We start from the raw sequence: 19,364 nt of genomic DNA on the forward strand, positions 1-19,364 counted from the left end.
GTTAGTTTATAGTGGCAGGATGTGAGATATGGTTCATTGGCTATCAGCCAATCCGATTTCTCAGATACAACTGATGTAAGGATTGGTGATGAAGCCCAACATAGATTCATTCAACATTGCCAGACTGGCAGTCTGTAATCTTATTACTGGATAAACATTTCAGTGCCTGAGCAGAGGGCAGACCTGGTGAGCTCTCTTTCTATGTTGTCTCTGACAGTGGAAAAACTGAGAGTGAAATACCCCTGCTTTGGATAAGCAGACTTTTAGCAGCAACAATGTAGTCAAATGTGAGCTCTTAGGAGAAAAAGTATTTTAATCTAAGGTAATAGTTATATTTTTTAAAATACATAAATAGGTTTAAGGATTGCTACAAACTATTCTTTAAAAAAAAAAAACCCAACCACAAAGTTATTTGAATTTTTTAATAATACAATATGCAGTTGAAAGCAACATCAGTATTACTAAGCAAAGTCAAGCCTGGGCTACAGCAAAACATGGACATTGACTTCAGGACATTGGTCAGTATTGCTTTGAAAAAGGCCGCATGCTTTTTTACATGTTGAAAAAATACACATGTCAACAGGAGAATAAAAGACCCCCTATTCATCAGCATTCCTGGCACACAAAACTAAATTGAATCAGGAAAACCCATTACTCGTAGAAAGTCATGGTAAATATTATGCTATTCCGAATAAAAAAAAAAACATTTTACCTTTTCACTTTAGCCTTTACTGCGTACAAAAAGAACACTGGCTAAACTAAATAATGAACTTCCTTTTGAAGTATTTGTTTTGTCTTCCTGGAATCCTCTTTGCTTTACTATGCTTCCCTGACTCCTACTTATCCTTAGATCTCAACTTTAATACCACCTCCTCAAAGGCACACCTTGCCTGAGACCCCAGTTGAAATTAGGTCCTCTTAGTATTATACTCTGTCGTATCACTTGTTATAAGTTGTAGTTACCTTGCTATTTATGTGAATGTTTGTGTAATGTATATGGCCCACATCATACTGTAACCTTCAAAAAGAGCAGTAGGCCCTAGCTGGTTTGGTTCAGTGGATAGAGCGTTGGTCTGTGGACTGAAGGGTCCCAGGTTCGATTCCAGTCAAGGGCACGAGGCAGCCAATCAATGATTCTCATCATTGATGTTTCTTTTTTTTTCTTTTAATATATTTTATTAATTTTTTACAGAGAGGAAGGGAGAGAGAAACATCGATGAGAGAGAAACATCGATCAGCTGCCTCCTGCACACCCCCTACATGCTCTTGACCAGAATCGAACCTGGGACCTTACAGTCTGCAGGCCGATGCTCTATCCACTGAGCCAAACCAGTTAGGGCACATCATTGATGTTTCTATCTTTCTCTCCTCTCCCTCTCTGAAATCAATAAAAATATATTTTGAAAAAAGTGCAGCAATCATGTCTGCTTTGGTCACCTCAGTGTCTCATAACGGTCTGGCAAATAATGGGCACTCAGTAAATATTTGTTGAGTGATAATGCTGCTGTTAGAGCTTCTTCTAATTAGATGCATTGCTAAGAGATAGGTGGGAGGTGAGGAAGAGGGAGAGAAAGGTAGATCTTGTAATATTACCATGAAGTAGCACTCAGTTAAAACCCCCTAAACTCTGGGGCCTTTGTTTTACTTGTCTCTAATAATAGAGTAGGTTGAGCTGAAGATATCTTTGTATTCCCTTCAACAAAGGTGACAGATTATATGACCTTATTTGAATGGGATATGTGACAGAAAGCTCCCCAAAAGCATATTCCAGATGTTTCAAATAAGCGTATTAGAAATGCTTGCCAATTCATAGATGTTAGAAACCAATACACCTAATTGATGAAAATTTATGTGTACTATTGTCTCAGTTTTCTCATTGAAGCATAAAGGCAAAATAAATTAGAGCTTTTAGATTTCTCGTATATTTAGTTTAAATATTTTGTACCCTACATCTTGTTGCATCTTATAAAGCAAATCAGAGTCCCATAAAACAAAACAGGGAGAGGAAAAACAGATGGGATGAGTGGGCAGAAGCTAATATGACAGCTCACTTAATTTCTTCTATTTGTGTTCATGCTGAAAGTTTTAAAAATATTTTTTGTTTATAAGTGTAACATGTAGTTTATTAATAGTTATCAATAATTCTGATAAATTAGTAGATTGTATTACTAGACAGTTACTTTTATTTGGCTAGTTTTAACAGGTGTAATAAAATGAAAATTTAGTGGAAGACATCTATTAAAATTAAATTATTATTGAACATAGCAATATCTTGTATTTTGTAATATTTAACCTGCACATTATTCATAGATATTTCTGCTACTATTTTTAACGACAGATCAGCTTTTTAAAATTCACACTCAAGTCAGGTATATTTAAGGAGCTCATTGCCTCATAAGAAAACCTGTTCCATTTTTGTGGTGTTGGAGGTGGGATGAAATAGTAGAAGGAACAATGGTTTTGGGAAACTTTTGTTTGAAACCCAGTCCCATCACTTATTAGCTGGGTAGTTTTGGACAAGCAACTACTCAAGCTCTAATTCCTTTTCTATAAAATAGAATTAAATAAATCTCCCAGAGTTGTTGCAAAGGTTTAATAAAGTACCGTATCTCAGTTGCATTATTTAGCATAAAGTAGGAGCTTAGTTAATTCTTTCATCTAAATACTGTAGGTACTTAGCTCAGTTTTCACAACAACCTGTGAGGTAAATAAGTAGTGCTGTTATTTTCATTTTACTTCTATCCTCTGCAGTGATGCTGAATAAAACCTATTATTTTCTTAACACCTTTTCAAATATTTGAAGACCATTATTCTGTTTGGTTTTGTTAAGCATATTTTGTCACATGACATTGTTTTCACCATTATCTTATTTTAAAAAATCAATACAGCTCTAAAAATGTGGACTGTAGAAATGAATACACTAGTAAAGTAGGCTGACTGGCAACCAGTACACAGATTGATGCAGATGTATTCTCAGTGTCCTGGGGGTTTAAGTTTGCAGTTTTTTTAGTCACCCATTGTATTAGCAGCCTCCGTTAGACTCTTGGGTTTATAACTCCTCTTATGAACAGTTTCTAAGAAGCATTTCTCCATTTCTATACTGCACATTTAACTTTTTGAAACTAAATGTAGAGCTTTACACACATCCTTGTTACATTTCACTTTAATTTTACTTTATTTTTCCCAGATTGTAGAATCTTAGAGTTTTGGAAGCATGTTCCTTGTTCTCTTTGAGAAATAGTATGTTTTACAAAACTTGGGTCCGAATGCCCTCCCCATCTCTTAATAGCCATGGTGGGCAAGTTGCTTTATCTGCTTGTGCTTCAGTTTTCTCACCTGCAGAAATGATGTTCGACCTGTCAGATTCCAAGGAAAGGTTTCCAAGGCCCTTCCTAAAGACTTTTCTCATCTGAGTTGATAGAGCAGCAAGCTTATCCAAGTCACACTCAGGCAACATATGTACAAAAGTCACTTGGAAAACCATCTTGAGTACTGTTTTGGCCAGAATACACTATTTTTTTCTTCTTCTGGTTTTGCCAGTTGTGTGGTCTTGGGTGAGTACTCTAATCTCTAAGCCTCTGTTTTCTCAACCATAAAATGGGTTGTTGGGCCCTAACCGGTTTGGCTCAGTGGATAGAGCGTCGGCCTGCGAATTGAAAGGTCCCAGGTTCGGTTCCTGTCAAGAGCATGTACCGTGATTGCGGGCACATCCCCAGTGGGGGGTGTACAGGAGGCAGCTGATCGATGTTTCTGACTCTCTGTCCCTCTCCCTTCCTCTCTGTAAAAAATCAATAAAATATATTTTTTAAAAAAATAAATAAAATAAAATGGGTTGTTGGAAGGATTATATGAGGTAATACATATAAAGTGCTTAGAAAAGTGTCTGACAGATAGAGCTCAATAACTGAGCTATTACTAGAAATTCTTTTCCAAGATCTAAGTGCAGTTGATTTGACATTATTTGTTCTGTTTGAACTCATGCTGATATCCACTGATCATTATATTCAAAACCATTCTTAGGTATTCAAAAACCATTTCATATATAACCTATTCTCAGCTTTGACTAAGGCTTAATATTAAATTTATTTGTCTGTAATTTCTGAAATCTGCTTCCCACTCCTGCCAGCCCACAAGACTTGATGCAACTCTGACCCATCTCCAGGCCATGATTAGTTCTCTGTTTCTGAGCTCTTTCTCCAAGATTATAGCAGCTTTGTGATCACACTTGTTTATTGCTTTAGCACTATGGAATGGATTGCATCTGGACCTGAAGATTCACACTCACATTAAGTTGTTTTAGTCTCTCTTATTCACCAGGCTCAGGTTTCAGTTCTCAATGTTCTTCTGCAACTGTAGTTGGAAAACTGAGAGAAGATAAACAAAATACAAGTTGAGCAATTCTGCCTTCTCTACGTACTCTCTCAACCTTAACAACATCCTCTCTGAGCAGAGATTCTCTCAGTTCCTTGTTCTCTTTGAGAAATAGTATATTTTACCAAACTTGGGTCCGAATTCCCCCTCCCCCGCCCCCACCTCTTAATAGCCATGGTGGGCAAATTGCTTTATCTGCTTGTGCTTCAGTTTTCTCACCTGCAGAAATTATGTTTGCCCTAACAAATTCCGAAGAGATAGTGTGAGATAAAGTATGTGAAATATTTGTAGGATTAAGTGCTATACAGTAGAAGGTGGGATAATAATCATTTATTTAAATGTAGCTATAAAACCTTTTGTTATCTTTAGGCATTTTTTCCCCAAGCCTTCATGTGTGTGTGTGTTTTAGTTTTCTCATTCCTGGTACTATATCTGTATGGTTTTGCTGTTCTGTTATGTTCATCCTATTTTTTTTTTTTTCCCCATTAACTTCTCTCCAGAGAGTTATTCTGCAAACTCACTGGATACTTCCCTCTTTTTTATTATTGGAATTGTTTACAGGTATTTAAATGGAATTTAGGAAGATCCATCTCTTGTGAGCCATTTCACTTAGCCATTGGTTTGGTGTGGGGTTATACCTTCTTTTTATGTTTTGAACTGTCCTTTTAAAAAAGTGTGATACATATGTAATGGTGCCTAGTTGTTCTCTTCTTTACTTTCAGAAGTCTTTTATGATGAGATCATTTTCTGCTGAATTCCCCATCATAAGTATGTTTTTCACATTACTTGTTGGCCATATAACTTGTATAGTATATCTCCACCAGATTTTTTAGACTTCTGAAAGAAATCTGTCAACAAAGCAACGCAACAATTATATTTTGTCAGAATTAGCCTTTTGTTGTTGTTAATCCAAACCCGAGGATATTTTTCCATTGCGTTTTAGAGAGAGTGGAAGGGAGGGGGAGAGACAGAGAGAGAAACATTGATGTGAGAGAGACACATGGATTGGTTGCCTCCCACACATACCCTGATCAGGGCTAGGGATCAAGCTTGCAACCTAGGTTCATGCCCTTGACCGGAATCGAACCCGGGACCCTTCAGCCTGCAGGCCAATGCTCTAGCCACTGAGTCAACCCAGCTAGAGCCAGAATTAGACTTTAATATAAGAAAGAATACTCTCAATTTGTCTGTGTCAGGACAATTATATATCTTTTATATGGCTGAGTAGACATATTTTATTATTTTATTTCTCTGACAATATGACTGTTACTTTTCTTTTTTGTCCCTTCTGCTGTTCTGTGTTCCCTCTGTCATAACTCAGTTGTGTATTTGTGGAATAAAAGTGTTTGATTTCAAATTTCAGGATTTCATTTAGAGTGCTGGGTTCTTCTTCTTATTTGAAGCAGGAGGCTTTCCCTGAAGTGAAAAAAATGGCTCTGATAACTAGAAAAAAAATGGCCACCCATTAGGAGTTATTGGTGAATTATAAACATACAATCAAAAATTCTCATTTGAAAAATTATAGGTATTCTTGCATTTTTAAAATGTCAAATGAGTATAAAATATTAAAAGTTTTTTAAACATTCCTTTCAGGCTGACTACATCTCAGAAAGAAGCAACTTTTCTCGATGGACCCATTCATCAAATGAAATATACCTGAACTATTTTAAAAAGCTTTGTACTTCATAATTGAAATATTTACCCCCCCTAAAAATGAAAATGAGGTCATTTGAGAAGGTGATTTAAGGAGTGAACATTTGAGAAAGTATCCCATCAAATCAGTGAAACAAAGGATAAGTACTGAATTAATCAATCTGAAACACCTTTTTATAAATGGGGAAGTTTTTATCTTGACAGAAAAATAAGTTTTATTCAGAATGTATTTTCTGAAATTTAGAGAGACAAGAGTAAACTTAAAGGAAAATAAATGAAGATGTTTAGAAAGTAAGCAGTCAACTCTTTTCTGATGAGGATATTAAGGGAAGTAGCGACCTTTTGTGCATTTAACTCACAGTTGTAGAACTTGCAGCCATCACTATGAGTAGCTTAAAAGAGGAAATAAAGAAGTTTTCAACTAAATCTAAAAGTACAGACATTTTCTTTCCTGCTGAGATTTTAAAAGCTTCTTCATAACCATTGAAAAAGAATTGACAACTATTTTAAAAGATTAAAGAAAGGCAGATGTCTGCAAACAATTCCCCTCCATCAGCCCAGAAGTCTGTGTTACCTGCACCTCTTCCTGCTGTACTTCCAACTCCTTCTTCATGTTCAAGTCCAAAGACAGGACTTTCTGCCCGGCTCTCTAATGGAAGCTTCAGTGCACCGTCACTCACCAACTCCAGAGGCTCAGTGCATACAATTTCATTTCTACTGCAAATTGGCCTCACACGGGAGAGTGTTACCATCGAAGCTCAGGAACTATCTTTATCTGCTGTCAAGGATCTTGTGTGCTCCATTGTTTATCAAAAGGTACTGTGCATGCTTTTTATGTCAATAGTTTTTCTAAGTAATATTGTTTCTAATGCTTTCTTGTGAATTATATATGCAACAATGAATTAACACAGATGGATGAATTAATTGTTTATATCCTAATTCTGAGCATTGTTGGAAGAGTTTGAATAGACTATCCTATCTAATAATAGAGAAACATGGTAATTAACTGTAACTTCGCTACCCTTCCCATTGGCTAATCAGCAAGATATGCAAACTAACTGCCAACCAAGATGGCGGCCGGCAGCCAGGCAGCTGAAGCGAACAGGAGGCTTGCTTACTCCCGTGAAGGAGGAAGCCAAGGTTTCCCGCCTGCCACTGCTGGGCTCTGAGCTGCACTCTAAGAAACAATGTTGCAAATATAGAAGCTAAACAATCCCCATGCTTTCAGCCAGCTTGCCGAGCTGGAGTTGCAACAGTGTTTCAATTATAGAACCCAAACAAACCCAGATACCTGCTTTCAGCAGCCGAGGTCTCAGAGCTGGAGCCGAGCCTCAGAGCTAAAGCCGGCTCTCAGTTCCAGTGACAGCCATAGAAGGTAAATAAATCCCAGAATAAAAAAGAAAAAGAAAAATAGGAGAGGTTGGGAGCTTCAGTCACCCGCCAGCCTGAAAACAGCCCTCAGCCCCTCACCCAGACTGGCCAGGCACACCAGTGCGGACCCCCACCCTGAAGGGGGTATGACCAGCTGCAAGCAGCCATCATCCCCTCACCCAGGCTGGCCAGGCACCCAAGCCGGACCCCCACCCTGATTCGAGACACCCTTCAGGGCAAACCAGCTGGCCCCCACCCGTGCACCAGGCCTCTATCCTATATAGTAAAAGGGTAATATGCAAACTGACCCTAACAGCAGAAGGACTGGGAATGACTGGTCACTATGACACACACTGACCACCAGGGGGCAGATGCTCAATGCAGGAGCTGCCCTCTGGTGGTCAGGGCGCTCTCACATGGGAGGAGCTCTGCTCAGCCACAAGCCAGGCTGATGGCTGCCAATACAGCAGTGGTGGTGGGAGCCTCTCCTGCCTCCTCAGCAGCGCTAAGGATGTCCGACTGCAGTTTAGGCCTGCTCCCCACTGGCAAGTGGACATCCCCCGAGGGCTGCCGGGCTGCCAGAGGGATGTCTGATTGCCAGCTTAGGCCCAATCCCCTGAGGAGCGGGCCTAAGCCAGCAGGTGGTCATCCCCTGAGGGGTCCCAAACTGCGAGAGGGCACAGGCCAGGCTGAGGGACCCCCACTCCTCCCCGAGTGCACAAATTTTTGTGCACCGGGCCTCTAGTCTATATATATAAAAGGCTAAGTGACCATCCGTCCAACCATCCGACTGATCGGCTGGTAGGTATGACGTGCACTGATCACCAGGGGGCAGACGCTCAATGCAGGAGCTGCCGATCGGCCCCAACTTTGCAGAGTGCCCTCTCACACTTCAGGACCCCTTGGGGGATGTCAGCCTGATCCCCACAGGCCAGGCTGAGGGGCCCCAGCTGTCAGGGGGACCCCGCTCATTCTATAGGTGCCCTTTGAGCCGAGGCCCAGCCCCAGGTGTGGCCAGCCAGGGAGGGACCGTGGGAGGTTGGCTCCAGGGCATGTCCAGCCCATCTTGCCAAGTCCCATCCCACCAGCCGCCTTCTGATTAATTTCATTTCAATGCGCACAAATCTGCACTGGGCCACTAGTGAGTCTATAAAGTCTGAAATTTCAGAGTCTAACAACGAGCCTGTATCCCAACTTTAAAATACTGCTTATTCAGTTGTCCTTTTAAGAGCAGGAAAATCGGCATAAAGTCAAGAGAATTTAAGAAATCTCATTTGATTTCATAGAAACCAGTAGGTAGAGAGCACAAGGTATCAAGGTGTCTTACACAGCTGCAGCTGAGTCCCAGGTCCATCCCTTGGTCTTCCTAGGTGCGCTCTTTTTTATACTCTTTCTTCCCTTTAGATCCTGATTTCACCTAAACTGCCATTTAATATGAGTAGATCATATTCTTTTTTTTTTTTAATATATTTTATTGATTTTTTACAGAGAGGAAGGGAGGGATAGAGAGTTAGAAACATCAGTGAGAGAGCAGCATCGATCAGCTGCCTCCTGCACACCCCCACTGGAGATGTGCCTGCAACCCAGGTACATGCCCTTGACCGGAATCGAACCCGGGACCCTTCAGTCCTCAGGCCAACACTCCATCCACTGAGCCAAACTGGTTAGGGCGATCATAACCTTTTTGTCTTTTAAAAACCAAGTACATGAGTTGGAATATGTGGCAGAATACATGAAAATTTGAACGTTGAGGGTAGTTTTGTTTCTCATTCACCGATCCCCTGCCCTATATCATGCCATGTTTTAAGGAACCGTAGCTAAGTGCCGTAATTATTTTGATTTGATGGATGGCTGGTATGGTCTCTATCTTCTATATATATAAAAGCCCAGCGACTGGAATGGTGGAACAACCCGAATGACTAGTTGGCTATGACACCCACTGCGGCAGCCAACCAGCCTGATCCGGGCCCCAATTGACCCCCATTCTCCTCCCCCCAGCTGGCCCCACCCCCATCAGCCCCCAACACCCCAATCGGGTGGGGATTGCCGGCCAACTTCCTGCAGCCCCTCCCCCCAGCCAGCCATAGCCCCTTTCCCCCTCCAGCCTGGCCCGATGCGCCCCCATCAGGATGGGGCGGCTGGACCCCACCCGTGCACGAATTTGTGCACCGGACCTCTAGTTTTATAAAACTATATGTAGATGGGTAGCGTAAATTGGTTACATTTTATTTTTAATGAACCAAGCATGTGTTTCACCTTTTTTTCAAACAAATCAGTATACTTTATGTTTCAAAATCATATCAGTGAGGTTAATATATATGGATTCAGGTTCTTCATCTCACTGTTTTTGTTTCAATTCCTTATGCTGTATATAGTTTGTCATTATCTTCTGATGTAGAAGTAATTAACAATCCAAAAAATATTATGTGGGTTGTGAAAATGACCTATGCCTCCTGTGTTTAACAGCGATTTTTCTATTTCAGTATAGCCCACTTGTTTTATGGATCTGTAAAACCATCTCCTTTCTTTAAGTATCTTTGCTTTTAGTTTCCCTTTCATTAAATGTTACAGGGCTTGTTCATAAATATTTTTGCAACTAGGTTGTACTTTTTACTTTAAAGGTAAGATTTTAACTTGAATATTTTTTGGTTTTATTTGAGCTCATAGAAACTCATAACCAATGAGTTCGTGGAGTCTGTATTATTCAGTTTTAAATCTTTGGAAATTTCATTTATTTCTTATTTATTTAGAAGTATACTGATTTTAGCCCTGACTGGTTTACACTCAGTGGATAGCGCGTCGGCCTGCGGACTAAAGGGTCCCGGGTTCGATTCCAGTCAAGGGCATGTACCTTGGTTGCAGGCACATCCCCAGTAGGGGGTATGCAGGAGGCAGCTGATGTATCTAACTCTCTTTTCCTCTCCCTTTCTCTCTGTAAAAAATCAATAAAATATATTTTTTAAAAAAAAGAAGTATACTGATTTTATACAGGATTATTTTAGAATTAATGTTACTTCATCATTAATATAGATGTGAGAAGTAGGTCAGATGGAGTACACTCATGGGAAACTAGATTAAAAATCATAATCCAGGAAAAATTAGAGTGATACCAAGGAAATAAACAGGATATAGCTCACAAAAAGATAATTCAAGGTAAACTTTATACATATTAAAATAGAACAATTGGTTATGGTTATAGCCAGCATAGTATGAATATTATAGTGAACTTGAATTTGAACCAATATTATAGTCATATGGGGATGTGTTTGGCAAAAAATATATAGCATACATATGACATAAACATATTACACATTTCTTTTATTTTTTATTTTTTATTTTTTTTACATATTTTATTGATTTTTTACAGAGAGGAAGGGAGAGAGATAGAGAGTTAGAAACATCGATGAGAGAGAAACATCGATCAACTGCCTCCTGCACATCTCCTACTGGGGATGTGCCCGCAACCCAGGTACATGCCCTTGACCGGAATCGAACCTGGGACCTTTCAGTCCGCAAGCCAACGCTCTATCCACTGAGCCAAACCGGTTTCGGCCACATTCCTTTTAGACATGTGCTAGAATGCTGCTTGTTTAAGTGAAAAAGATATTGAGCTTAAAACTAGGTCCATTATGAATATGGATGGATACAGTTAAACAAGGATTGTATGTGTAAATAAATAAATAAATAAATATTAGATTCCTATATTTTCATGTTGGTTTATAAAACAAATTTAACAACAAACAGGATCTCTGCCTTCTAGGAGTTTATACGCTAAAAGGAGTGCTTTTTATGCTGATAAAAGCCAAAGAGCTAGTGGACCTGGCAGTCAGGAGAACCAAGAAAGCAAGTCTGTGTGAGCAGCAAGTAGAGCTGGGATTGAGCCAAGCAGAAACTGGCTGATCAGATCTCTGCTGGGGGCTAATACCAGAGAGTCATATTACAAATGAGCAAATCAGGATCCAGGGAATAGGCCAGAAGCCCTGCCTGTTTTATAGTGTTTATTCATGCATGGATTCCCAATGTCAAAATTACATGAGTGTTTAAATCTGTATTATTTTTTGTTACTGGTGTGTGTTAAACACACACACACACACACACACACACACACACAAACTAGAATAATCAAAAAAAAGAAGTAGTAGTGTTTTAGACTCTGAGATAGACTCAGGTGATGATATTGATTCTGCCATTTTCTTGTTTTTTGAATATAGACCCTTTTCAAGTCACTTGACTTTTGGTCCTGATCTGTAGGATCATAATATTTACCTCCATTTAAAAATTATGGTGATTAGATGTAAAGCCCTTGATACAGTGTCTGGCACATAATTAGTGCCCTCAAGTAGTAATAGTCACGATTTTTTTAAGTCTCTTTAAATCTGGAAGCACCATTGGTCCTGTGGTGGTCTTAAAATTTTAGTAAATACCAAAGTGAGTATAGCATTCCTCCAACATGCTGGCATTGCTTTACTCTTGCCTTTTGATTTTAGTGTTTAGCATATGACAAACTATAAAAAATAGAGCTTGTGTTCATTTTATTAGAGAACTGAGATTGTTTTAGGAATTTCGAAGAAATTAAATGGAATTGTCTATAACAAGTGCTTTGCACAACACCTAATGCATAATAACTATGCTCAGCATTGGCCCGTGTAACTCTGTTGGTTGGAGCGTCATCCCATACACCAAAGGTGGTGGGTTCGATTCCTGGTCAGGGCACACACCTAGGTTTGCAGGTTTGATTCCATGTCAGGACTCGTGCGTTCGGGAGGCAAGTGATCGATGTTTCTCTCTCTTTTTCTTTTTTTTTCTCCCTAAAGTCAATTAAAAAAACACACACCTATATTCAATGAATGTTAGTTCCCCACCTTCTTGCTTTCATATTGCCAAAGGGATGTACCTCTAAGATGCTACTGCTACTGCATTAATTTGTTGAATGAGCATAGTAATTGTAATTGGGGTGAGAAAGGAAATTCTTTAACCTATAACAGTGTTTACTGAAAATGAAATAATTCTAACTAAAGTTGACTGACTGTTTTTAGCTGATTTAAACATTTTTTAGTTTTGACTATTTACATGACATTAGACCTGAAGACTTTGCTTATGATTCCTTATTAACAAGTGTTTTTGGCCTGTTCTTTGACTGCATACATTGTCTCTGCAGGCACTGGTTGGCTGTAATTTTCAGGTCCTGCCAAAGTAGAGCAAAAAACCCAGCTGTATCTTTTGTTTTCTGGAAACCAGTTGTCATTGCGGGTTGTTTTCCTGTCTCATTTTTTCTACGACAGCTGGGTTGTAGAGCTAGGCGTCATCCTACTCTTCACCCTAGTCCTTTTTGTCTTAGCAGATAGTGTTAGGCAACCATAACTAATCTGGAGGCTCCAACTGGAAGAAGTGTGTGGTGTTTTTTTAAAAAATTCTGCTGGATATTCAGGTTAAGACCTTGGCTAGGATACAAAGTTCCAGATAGTTTGAATTAAAGTAATCAGAACTAATAAAAACAAGGAAGAAGGAAAATGAAAAAAGATTGTTCTGGTTTGTGTCAAAGAGAAATAGCAAATGTTAAATGAAGTGCTCCTCTGGTATGTCATACCCAGAAAATTCTGGGTTGGAGATTAATGATGAAAGTTCAGAATAAACTCAGTTATGTTGAGTAATCTTCTCATTGACTCATCTAGACTCTAGGGCAGGGGTGGGCAAACTTTTTGACTCGAGGGCCACAATGGGTTCTTAAACTGGACCGGAGGGCCGGAACAAAAGCATGGATGGAGTGTTTGTGTGAACTAATATAAATTCAAAGTAAACATCATTACATAAAAGGGTACGGTCTTTTTTTTTTTTTTTTTTTTTTAGTTTTATTCATTTCAAACGGGCCAGATCCGGCCTGCGGGCCGTAGTTTGCCCATGGCTGCTCTAGGGCCTTTTATCGGTATTTAGAAACAGAATCATTTAAATTATTCTTTAATTAATACTTTCCTAAAAATGGTGTTAAATTATTTGTCCCTGGGAAATATAGTAGTGTTAAAGTAGTTAACTTTGCTCAGTAGGCCACAACCTTTTCAGTAAGTGCCTGTGAAATACTAAGTTCTAGGTGTTAGGAGTTCAGTAAGGAACATGAAAAAAGAATGTCCTTGCCCTTGTGTAGCTTATTACTATGATGTAGTTATTAGAAAGATGTCCTGTGAAGATTTATTTGACATCAAATTTAAAAATGATTTTAGTGTTCTCCTTCTAAAGTTAAATGAATATAAAGAAATCTGTGGTGCTGAGAATGTTCTATATTTTGGTCTAGGTAGTGGTAATGGGTGTGTGTGTGTGTGCGCGCGTGTGTATATAGTAGCCTGTCTCTTCTAATTAAGATTAGTGGCCCTTCCAGTTTGGCTCAGTGGATAGAGTGTCAGCCTGCGAACTCAAGGGTCCCGGGTTCGATTCTGGTCAAGGGCATGTGCCTTGGTTGCGGGCACATCCCCAGTGGGGAGTGTGCAGGAGGCAGCTGATCGATGTTTCTCTCTCATGGATGTTTTTAACTCTCTATCCCTCTCCCTTCCTCTCTGTAAAAAAAAAAAAAAAAAAAAAAATCAATAAAATATATTAAAAAAAAGATTAGTGCACTTATTCATTATACTTCAGTTAGAATTTAAAAAAAAAAAACTTAAACTAAAATGTACACTAAAACTCTTCAAGGTTTCCCATTGTACTTAGAATAAAACCCATGCTCCTTTTTAAAAGTGTATAGTGGTAAGTTATTTGTTCAGATAAATGTTAAATTTTAAAGCTCCTTTGTTAACATGCAAAAATTGTATTTGACCACATAGAATGAAAAACTTGAAAACTTCCTGCCTCATTACCATTTTTCTGACAAAAGTTTCATGGCATGAACTTTAAACGGTTCACATAAAGAACTCCCAACATAAAGTTGCTTGAATAAATTTTATTTGCAAGTATTGGTACCTTTTACTTTTAAAAAATGTAAATGCATACCATAAAAAGTAACTTCTGAAGTGGTTATTAAAAGGTAATATCTGTTTTTTATTCTTGAAGCCATCTTTAATGTAAAAGCAAAGAAAGAGTTTGAAGTGGGCAAAGAGAGCTGATAAGAGGTGGGAATTTGATAACATTATGATGAAATTCTATTAATTTTTCAAATGGACTAGGAAGAGACTTCATTTTGTACAGTCAGGAGGAGTTGTTGGCACAGTCTGTAGAAAGCAAGTCTAGGAAAGCCTGGGGGAATTTGGAAAGAGGATAAATTAAAGGCCTATTTTGCTTCTACCCTGATGGCTTTTGCTGTTTCTTTCGTTTCCTCTTTCTTTTAATCAAAGCTGAGGTAAGCTAGGGAAGGAAATATGGGCATGTCTAGTTTTCAGAAGGTTGTCAACTTCCTTCCACATTTTCCAGTCTCTCTATACTCTTATTCCCTACAGTAGCGTTTCTTAACTTTAGCTCTGTGGACATTTTGGGTCAGTTTTGTTTTGTGAGCTGTCTTGTGCATTGTAGGCTGTTTAGCAGCATCTCTGGCCTTTATCCATTGGCTGCTAGACCTCAGGTTGTAATAACCAAAAGTGTCTCAAGACATGGCCACATATCTTCTGCGGGGGGGGGGGGGGGGGGGGCGTAATATTACCCCAATTGAGAACTGCCCTAGGGAAATAAACTAAATACAGCAATCCTCACTTAACGTTGTTGATAGGTTCTGTGACTTCATTCTTTTTAAAATTCTCACCTGAGGATATGTTTTGGAATTTTTGTTTTGTTTTGTTTTCTTAAACTTGAATTCTTTATTGTTTTTTTGTTTTGTTTTTTTTTGTTTGTTTTATTAATTAAATCTTTATTGTTCAGATTATTACATTTGTTCCTCTTTTTTTCCCCCCATAACTCCCCTCCTCCCAGTTCCCGCCCCACCATCCACCCTCACTCCCCACCCACTGTCCTCATCCATAGGTGCACGATTTTTGTCCAGTCTCTTCCCGCATCTCCCACACCCTTTTCCCCCCCAAGAATAGTCAGTCCATTCCCTTTCTATGCCCCTGATTCTATTATAATCACCAGTTCATTCTGTTCATCGGATTATTTATTCACTTGATTCTTAGATTCACTTGTTGATAGATGCATATTTGTTGTTCATAATTTGTATCTTTACCTTTTTCTTCCTCTTCCTCTTCTTAAAGGATACCTTTCAGCATTTCATATAATCCTGGTTTGGTGGTGATGAACTCCTTTAGCTTTTCCTTATCTGTGAAGCTCTTTATCTGACCTTCAATTCTGAACGATAGCTTTGCTGGATAAAGTAATCTTGGTTGTAGGTTCTTGGTATTCATCACTTTGAATATTTCTTGCCACTCCCTTCTGGCCTGCAAAGTTTCTGTTGAGAAATCAGCTGACAGTTGTATGGGTATTCCCTTGTAGGTAACTGAGTTTCTTTCTCTTGCTGTTTTTAAGATTCTCTCTTTATCTTTTGCTCTTGGCATTTTAATGATTATGTGTCTTGGTGTGGTCCTCTTTGGATTCCTTTTGTTTGGGGTTCTCCGCGCTTCTTGGACCTGTAAGTCCATTTCTTTCACCAGGTGAGGGAAGTTTTCTGTCATTATTTCTTCAAATAGGTTTTCAATATCTTGCTCTCTCTCATCTTCTGGCACCCCTATAATTCTGATGTTGGTACGCCTGAAGCTGTCCCAGAGGCTCCTTACACTATCCTCGCATTTTTGGATTCTTTTTTCATTTTGCTTTTCCGGTTGGGTGTTTTTTGCTTCCTCGCATTTCAAATCATTGACTTGATTCTTGCGCTCCTCTGTTCTGCTGTCAGGAGTCTGTATAATATTCTTTATTTCAGTCAGTGTATGCTTAATTTCTAGTTGGTTCCCCAATATAACATCGAGGGTCTCATTAGTTTTCTTGTAGATCTCATTAAGTTTATCGGCGGCTTCTAAACAGTTCTTGAGAGACCTTAAAAGTGTGGTTCTGAACTCTAGATCTTCCATTGACAATTTTGTCCTGTTTCTTTGTCTCCGCATTTTGTTATGCTTCCTTGGTGCACCCCCTAGTGGTCTTTGTTCGTAGTTTTATAGTTAAATCTTGATTGTTGTAGCTAATTCCAGGGAGGGTTTGACCTCCAGGCCAAGTGGCTATAAGAATCAGCTGTGTCAGCAGTGAGAGAACTTCTGTCCTCTAGGGAGGTGCTAATCTGGCGTTTGCCTGAGGCTATCCGGCAAATGCCTCTGTGCAGGGCTTTGGCGAGGCGGGTCGCACCGGATCAACAGGGTGGGCCGGAGAGAGCAGTTATGGCGGCTCTCAGTCCTGTCCCCAGGGGCTCTGCCTCTCTGAGTCCCAGTACCCGCTGCACAGCTCGGAGAGAAAGCTGCACTCGCTCTGACCGAAGCCAGGCAGTCCCGCGTCTCCCGTTTGAGTCTGGGTCCCTAAAGACTCGCCCGGATCTGGAGCTCAGAGTCTGGGACTCCCTCCGGATTGAAAAGGCCAACCGGGCCCTCCGCCGACAGCCCGCTCCGCGCACTCCGCACCTCAGAATTTGACTTCAGCACTGCGCCTCTTCTGAGTGTCTGTATGCGTTTCTCTTTCCTCCTAGTTGTAGGACTTCCACTCAGCCAGCGTTCCAGTGGTTTTGGGTGATGTCCGTTCCGTCTTTTAGTTTCACTTTTGAAGTAGTTGTTCAAAGCAGCAAACTCCGGCATTAACCTATGCTGCCATCTTGGTTCTCCCCCTTCTGAATTCTTTATTGTTGAAAGTATTACATATGTCTCCTTTTTCCCCCATTGACCTCTCCTCCGCTGTTCCCACCCCCCAGCACATGCCCTCACCTCACTACAGTCTGTGTCCATGGGATATGCTTATACGCATGCATACAAGTCTTTTGGTTGATCTCTTACACTTTCCCCCACCCCTGTGTTCCCTCTGAGGTTAGTTGGTCTGTTGGTTGCTTCTATGTCTCTGGATCTACTTTTGTTCATCAGTTTATGTTCATGTTATTCCACAAATGAGTGACATCATGTGATATTTATTTTTCTCTGGCTGGCTTATTTCGCTTAGCATGATGCTCTCCAGGTCCATCCATGCTGTTGGAAATGGTAAGAATTCCTTCCTTTTTACCACAGCATAGTATTCCATTGTGTAGATGTACCACAGTTTTCTAATCCATTCATCTACTGATGGGCACTTAGGCTGTTTCCAAATTTTAGCTATTGTAAATTGTGCTGCTATGAACATAGGGGGGCATATATCCTTTCTGATAGATGTTTCTGATTTCTTGGGATATATCCCTAGAAATATGATCACAGGGTCAAATGGGAGTTCCATTTTTAGTTTTTTGAGGAATCTCCATACTGTTTTCCACAGTGGCTGCACCAGTCTGCATTCCCACCAGCAGTGCACAAGGGTTCCTTTTTCTCCACATCCTCCCCAGCACTTGTCTTTTGTTGATTTGTTGATGATAGCCATTCTGACAGGTGTGAGATGGTACCTCACTGTCGTTTTGATTTGCATCTCTCGGATATTAGTAACTTTGAGCATGTTTTCATATGTCTTTTGGCCTCTGTATGTCCTCTTTCGAAAAGTGTCTGTTTAGGTCCTTTGCCCATTTTTTGGTTGGATTGTTTATCTTCCTTTTGTTAAGTTGTATGAGTTTCCTGTAAAGTTTGGAGATTAAACCCTTATCAGAAATAACATTGGCAAATATGTTCTCCCATGCAGTGGGCTTTCTTGTTGTTTTGTTGATGGTTTCTTTTGCTGTGCAGAAGCTTTTTATTTTGATGTAGTCCCATTTGTTTAATTTCTCCTTAGTTTCCATTGTCCTAGGAGCTGTACTGGTAAAGACATTGCTACGGCATGTCTGATATTTTGCTTCCTATGGATCCTTCTAAGATTTTTATAGTTTCCCATCTTATGTTTAAGTCCTTTATCCATTTTGAGTTTATTTTTGTGTATGGTGTAAGTTGGTAGTCTAGTTTCATTTTTTTTGCATGTATCTGTCCAATTTTCCCCAACACCATTTATTGAAGAGACTTTCTTTACTCCATTGTATGCTCTTGCCAAATATTAATTGAGCATAATGGTTTAGGTCAGTTTCTGGGTTTCTTCTTTTGTTCCATTGGTCTATATGTCTGTTCTTGTGCCAGTACCAGGCAGTTTTGAGAACAATGGCTTTGTAATATAGCTTGATATCTGGTATTGGGATCCCTCCAACTTTGTTCTTCTTTCTCAGGGTTGCTGCGACTATTCAGGGTCTTTTTATATTCCAGATGAATTTTTGGAGTTCTAGGTCTGTGAAATATGCCATTAGTATTTTAATGGGGAGTGCATTGCATCTATAGATTGCTTTGGGTAGGGTGGACATTTTAATGATGTTGATTCTACCAATCCATGAACATGGGATATTCTTCCATTTGTTTATGTCTTCCTCTGTCTCTGTTCAATGTCCTGTAGTTTTCCGAGTACAGTCTTTTAGTTGAGTTTATTCCTAGGTATCTTTTATTTTTTATTTTATTTTATTTTTAAATATATTTTATTGATTTTTTACAGAGAGGAAGGGAGAGAGACAGAGAGCTAGAAACATCGATGAGAGAGAAACATCAACCAGCTGCCTCCTGCACATCCCCCACTGGGGACGTGCCCACAGCCCAGGTATATGCCCTTGACCGGAATCGAACCTGGGACCCTTCAGTCCGCAGGCCGACGCTCTGTCCACTGAGCCAAACCGGTTTTGGCTATTCCTAGGTATCTTACTTTTTTTGTTGCAATAGTAAATGGGATTGCTTTTTTTGTTTCTATTTCTGTGAGTTCATTATTGGTGTATTAAAAAACCATAGATTTCTGGGTGTTAATTTTGTATCCTGCTACATTGCCAAATTCATTTATTAAGTCTACTAAGGATATGTTTTATAGATTTTTGTTTGAGAAAGAGAGAGAGAGAGAGGAACATTGATGTGAGAGAGACACATCAATTGGTTGCCTTCCATACGCAGCCT

At 39.6% G+C, this 19,364-nt stretch overlaps 1 protein-coding gene across 1 annotated transcript in view; it reads left to right on the plus strand.

The window, feature by feature from the left end:
- Window positions 1-19,364, plus strand: part of PRKD3 (protein kinase D3) — a 67,394-nt gene that overhangs the window by 2,214 nt on the left and 45,816 nt on the right. Inside the window, exon 2 of the mRNA XM_081100962.1 lies at window positions 5,965-6,840. Coding sequence (XP_080957088.1) covers window positions 6,553-6,840 — 288 coding nt within the window. The 5' untranslated portion in view covers window positions 5,965-6,552. The remainder of the gene's footprint in view (window positions 1-5,964; window positions 6,841-19,364) is intronic.

This window comes from Myotis nattereri (genome assembly GCF_964212035.1).
Source record: "Myotis nattereri genome assembly, chromosome: 10".
Taxonomy (NCBI): domain Eukaryota; kingdom Metazoa; phylum Chordata; class Mammalia; order Chiroptera; family Vespertilionidae; genus Myotis; species Myotis nattereri.